Here is a 5,738-nt window from a genome sequence, read left to right on the forward strand (position 1 = left end):
TGCCTAAAATAGTTCAGTTCTCAGCTAGAAAGAGTGGATTATGATTATTGTAAGTATATTAAAAAGTGTATTAAAATGCCTAAAAGTGCTTGATGTTATCACCTTAGCTGTACTTGACTGTGATTCTAACCCCTCATTTGCTTACTATGGTCGCCTAGCTCTCAGATTACTTATCTCATTTCCATTAAACATTTCATTGCTAACTCTTATCCTGCACTGTTCTGAATGCTGATGATATACGTCATGGTCATCGACGTGTCCCTCTCACTGAGACCTCTGATTGTGACTGTGCATCATGGCGATGGGGGAATGGCTGTAACTGACAGGCTGGTTTATTGGTTGATTAATTGATTCATTAATTTCTTTATTTTTCAGGTGACGGGAATTTCTATCCAACTGACTCATCTGAAAGAGAAAACAAAGTCCAGATTTAAAGACAGAGGGGGGAGAGAGAGGGTTAGAAAGAGAAGAGGGGAGAGAGAGGGTGGTTTGAGATTGGCTTTGATGGAGGTTGACCGAGGTGGGGGGGGCGAGGGAGCAGAGGAACGAGGGATGGAGAGAGGGGACAGCGAGGAGGAAGAAGTGATACAAATGGTGATTGAAGAGAACAGAGAGGAGAAGTGGGATGGAGGGAGTGAGGGACTCACAGAACAGAGGGGGGAAGGATATGAGTTTGAAATGCTGGGTCTCTCTCCTGGATCTGCTCAGACTGGTCAGACTGGTTTTACTGGGAGCTTAAGAGGGAGAAGACTGGGAGCCTGCCAAGAGCCTGGGAAACAACTCTTGGGAGTGAAGCGAGAGGGAGAGGGAGAGAGAGGGAGAATTTCATTGCACCCCAGAGAGAGATGCCTGCAGCTTCTCAAGGGAAAAGGGAAAGAGGGACATGGAGAGAGAGGAAGGGGAGGGAGCACTAAGGGAGAGGGAGAGAGGGGACTAGATGTTGAAAGAGGTGCAGTGGCAGGGAGCTCTTCTGTCAGCTCGAGTCAGAAAGCCGCACCCCTCAAACTGGAGTGCAAGAGCCTTGCGCCTTCCCATCATGCACTGCTCCCAGAGCCGCCGCCAACCCCTCCCGCCGGAGACAGGAAGAGGAGGAGGAAGCTGTCATGGCCCACCCAGTGCCTGCTTCCTGACGGCTCACAGAATCGATCCCAGACATGCGCTTCTGACCTCGAAACAGCTGGAAATCCTATAAGGAAAGTGGGGAGTCTAATTCGCACCTTAATAGGAGGTGCAGCCAGACCCCACCTGTGTACCCCAAACCCTGGGGATGACCCCTCCGCTAGCAGCAGCAAGAAGAAGATTAGAGGTTCAGAGCAACTGCTGTCTGAGATGAGAGCGAATGGAGAGCAGGGAGAGAGGGTCAGAGACACAGCCGAGACAGAGTCCTCCTGCTCCTCCTCTGAGGGAGGGACAGACCCCGGGGACGCGGGAGACAAAAGGGAGGGTGGTGCCCAGCCTGTGAGGAAAGCCGCTCCCCTGGCGGAGTTCATTCAACTGATCGATGAGACCGGAGGATATGCCAGCGCCAAGCTGGTGCCCTGTGAGGACAGAGAGGAGGAGCAGAAGCAGGAGGAGAGGGAGAGGGATGCCGCCTTGGAGATCCGTGAGGTGGTGATCGACGACAAGCCGTTCCGCTGCTCCGCCTGCGAGAAGACCTTCAAACGTGCCTGGGAGCTGCTGAGCCACGAGGTGGTGCACAACTCGGAGCGACCTTTCCGCTGCCACGCCTGCCCCGCCCGCTTCAAGCGCCACTCCGACTACAAGAGCCACCGCATGGTGCACACGGAGCTGCGGCCCTTCGGCTGTGAGTCCTGTGGCAAGACCTTCAAGCGCTCCTCCAACCTGCAGGAGCACCGGCGAAGCCATTCGGGCGCGCGCCCTCACCCCTGCCCCCGCTGCGCTAAGAGCTTCAAGACCCCATACGAGCTGCAGCGCCACGGCCTGGTCCACGCCACCGACAAGCCCTGCCAGTGTGAGGACTGCGGCAAGGGCTTCCCCACCGCCGCCACCCTCCTGGCGCACCGGCGTCAGCACTGTGATGACAAGCCACACGCCTGCCCGGTCTGCGGGAAGAGGTTTGCGTACGGACACAGCCTCAAGGTCCACGAGCGCGTGCACACGGACCAGCGGCCCTTCGTGTGCCCGCTGTGCGGGAAAGGGTGTGTACCAAAGTGCTGTGTTTATTACTATTATTATTATTATTGTTAGTAGTAGTAGTAGTCGTAGTAGTTTCGAGGTCCATTTAGCAGATGCTTTTATCCAAAGTGACTTACAAGAGACTAGGGGGTGAACTATGCATCATCAACAACTGCTGCTGCTGCAGAGTCACAGACAAAAGGACCTTGGTTTCGTTGGCTGTGTTTATGAATTCATTAATGACATCCTAGTCTTACTCCTGCACATATTTATTTATTGGTTCTCCTCCTAAACGTGACATACTTGTTAATAAAAGTGTAATCGCAGTTCTTGACTTGTGATTGACAGGCACTATATTTAGTTTAGACAAGAATATTCAACAGGGTTACACACTTTATTAAACGGGTTATAGTGAATATTCAACAGGGTTACACACTTTATTAAACGGGTTATAGTGAATATTCAACAGGGTTACACACTTTATTAAACGGGTTATAGTGAATATTCAACAGGGTTACACACTTTATTAAACGGGTTATAGTGAATATTCAACAGGGTTACACACTTTATTAAACAGGGGTTATAGTGAATATTCAACAGGGTTACACACTTTATTAAACAGGGGTTATAGTGAATATTCGACAGGGTTACACACTTTATTAAACAGGGGTTATAGTGAATATTCGACAGGGTTACACACTTTATTAAACGGGTTATAGTGAATATTCAACAGGGTTACACACTTTATTAAACGGGTTATAGTGAATATTCAACAGGGTTACACACTTTATTAAACGGGTTATAGTGAATATTCAACAGGGTTACACACTTTATTAAACAGGGGTTATAGTGAATATTCAACAGGGTTACACACTTTATTAAACAGGGGTTATAGTGAATATTCAACAGGGTTACACACTTTATTAAACAGGGGTTATAGTGAATATTCAACAGGGTTACACACTTTATTAAACAGGGGTTGTACACTTTATTGATCAGAGTTTAGATAGAAGAGGTGAATTGAAGCAGTTACCCTGGCTTTTAAACCACAGTTAGATCAGTATAGTCAGCTGCATTGGGAGCCCTGTGGACCCCAACATGGGGATGTAAAGCTCTGTGTTTTCCAGAACCCGGCACTTACTCTTTAAACCCAGTCCATTCCCGTCAGGGTCCTTGGCGTAGCATCAGTTCCTTCAGATGTGTCCTAGAAACTGCTCTGTAGAAACAGGGCATGCACAATAATATCTATCCTAAAAACTGAATCATTTCAATGCGCAATAGGCAGACATGCTCTTTAAGGAGACGTGTGGCTCAGTGGTTAAAGAAAGGGGCTTATTACCAGGAGTTTCAAATCCCAGCTCAGCCACTGACTCCCTGTGTGTGACCCTGAGCAAGTCACTTCGCCTCCTTGTGCTCCGTCCTTCGGACGAGACGTCAAACAAATGAGGTTCTATTGGAAGAGACTCTGCAGCAGCATTTGTTGATGATGCAGAGTTCACCCCCTGGTCTCTGTAAGCTGCTTTGGATAAAAGCGTCTGCTGACTCAGTAACAACAATAATTTACCCCAGACAGTCGCACCTCTTGCTCTAAGTTCAGGTGTTATGTTATTATTCGTTCCTCCACAGCTTCAAGCAGAGCAATGCGCTGGCCAGCCACGAGCGTGTCCACACCGGTGCCCGGCCCTACGCCTGCCCCACCTGCGGGAAAGCCTTCAAGCAGAGCTCCTACCTGGCCATCCACCAGCGCGCCCACACAGGGGAGCGCCCCTACCGCTGCCAGCTGTGCGACAAGGCATTCGCGCGGCCCTCGCTGCTCCTGCAGCACCGCCGGGTACACAGCCCCGCCCGCCCCTACCAGTGCGGGGCCTGCGGCAAGGCCTTCAAGGACTGCCAGTACCTGCGGCTGCACGAGAAGGTGCACACGGGACAGACGCCCTACAAGTGCCAGGCCTGCGGGAAGGGGTTCGCTCATCCCTCCAACCTGCTCCAGCACCAGAGAGTGCACCGGGACAGAGGAGGAGCAGAGGAGAGGGGGGTGAGAGACACAGACACTGTGCTGTATCAATGAGGAGAGGGGGAGAGACACAGTCACTGCTGTATCAATGAGAGAGAGAGGAGGAGAGGGGGAGAGACACAAACACTGCCTGTATCAATGAGGAGAAAGAGGAGAGGGGGAGAGACACAGACACTGTGCTGTATCAATGAGGAGAGAGAGGAGGAGAGACACAGACACTGTTGTATCAATGAGGAGAGGGGAGAGAAAAACAGACTGCTGTATCACTGAGAAGAGAGGGGAGAGAGAAACACTGCTGTATCAATGAGGAGAGAGAAACAGACTACTGTATCAATGAGGAGAGACACAAACTGCTGTATCAATGAAGAGAGAGAGGAGGAGAGACACAGACTGTTGTATCAATGAGAAGAGAGGAGGGAGAAAGACACAGAGACTGGTGTATCAATGAGAAGAAAGGAGGGGGAGACAGACACTGCTGTATCAATGAGGAAGGCGGAGAGACACGGACACTGTGCTGTATCAACAAGGAGAGGGAGAGACACAGATGCTGTGCTGTATCAATGAGGAGAGGGAGAGACACAGACACTGCTGTATCAATGAGAGGGAGAGACACAGACACTGTGCTGTATCAATGAGGAGAGGGAGAGAGACTGGGGCTTTCAATCCCACTTTCGGCTCTGCTCCCAGAATAATGGAATTACAGTTTACAGTCCTTCCTCAGTTCTGTTCCCAGAATTACAATCCAGTCTCCCGCTTGGCTCCTGGATTAATGCACTTGAACTCCAGTCTGCTCCCCTGTCTCCAAGTGCAGGTATCACTGCTGCTCAACTGACACAGAACCCTCTGTCTCTCGCCTCCCTTCTCCATGTCCTCCTCACTCTCTCTCCTCACCTCACTCTCACTCTCTCACTCCCCTCACCTCTCTCTCATCTCCCCTCTCCTTCTCTCCTCCCCCCCCCCCCTCTCACCTCCACCTCGACTCCTCCCCCCCCCCCCCCCCCCGCCTCAATCAGGCTTCTGTTAAACTCTGAACTGTATAAAGGTTTCCAATAGAAATTCCATGAAGAAGATCCAGTGTGTTCATCCAGCAGCCCAGAGCAGCGACTGCCTTCCAGTGTTAATAGTATGATCAGTAATCACACGGGACATAGATATGTGATCATACATGAGTTGATAAAGCACTTTGAATTTTGAATAGCGCTTCCTGATCGTGCCTGGAGGAGGGAGGCGGTGGAGAGAGCTTTCCAAGCAGGACTTGTTCTGTGGTGATACGCGGCCTTGTGGCAGCCATGTTGGCTCTGGCACTCTACGGTTTATAATGAATGCTGACTCCATGTCAGAACCACAATGATGTCAGTTTTGCTTGTTCACGATTCCCGTGTGCATTCTGGATTCCCTGTACTCACCCTGTAGCAGAAGCACAGCGGCTCTGTGAGGCTACACACACACACACACTCTCACACACACACCATGGACTGAGACTGACTGGGCTGAAGTGGGAACTGTGGGAATCCAAAATGTGAGAATCTATATATTGAACTGATCTGTGTGATAGCAACAACAAACAAGCAAGCAAGCAAACACACAC

General features: G+C 50.5%; 1 protein-coding gene across 1 annotated transcript; it reads left to right on the forward strand.

Moving 5' to 3' along the window:
* The first annotated feature begins 380 nt into the window (after positions 1 to 380).
* Positions 381 to 4,365, forward strand: LOC121311930 (zinc finger protein 835-like). Its single transcript, XM_041244042.1, has 2 exons — positions 381 to 2,159; positions 3,763 to 4,365. Exons 1-2 carry the CDS (start codon positions 505 to 507, stop codon positions 4,202 to 4,204), a joined length of 2,097 nt encoding a protein of 698 aa, XP_041099976.1. The 5' UTR covers positions 381 to 504; the 3' UTR covers positions 4,205 to 4,365.
* Positions 4,366 to 5,738: the final 1,373 nt, after the last annotated feature.

The sequence above is a fragment of the Polyodon spathula genome, unplaced genomic scaffold (assembly GCF_017654505.1).
Source record: "Polyodon spathula isolate WHYD16114869_AA unplaced genomic scaffold, ASM1765450v1 scaffolds_3377, whole genome shotgun sequence".
Lineage (NCBI taxonomy): Eukaryota > Metazoa > Chordata > Actinopteri > Acipenseriformes > Polyodontidae > Polyodon > Polyodon spathula.

Bases quoted from the DNA above. Each gene is read 5' to 3' on its own strand.
- LOC121311930 (XM_041244042.1), top strand. From the start codon at position 505: ATGGAGGTTGACCGAGGTGGGGGGGGCGAGGGAGCAGAGGAACGAGGG. The intron at 2,160-3,762 runs GTGTGTACCAAA...GTTCCTCCACAG, and splicing joins TGCCCGCTGTGCGGGAAAGG to CTTCAAGCAGAGCAATGCGC.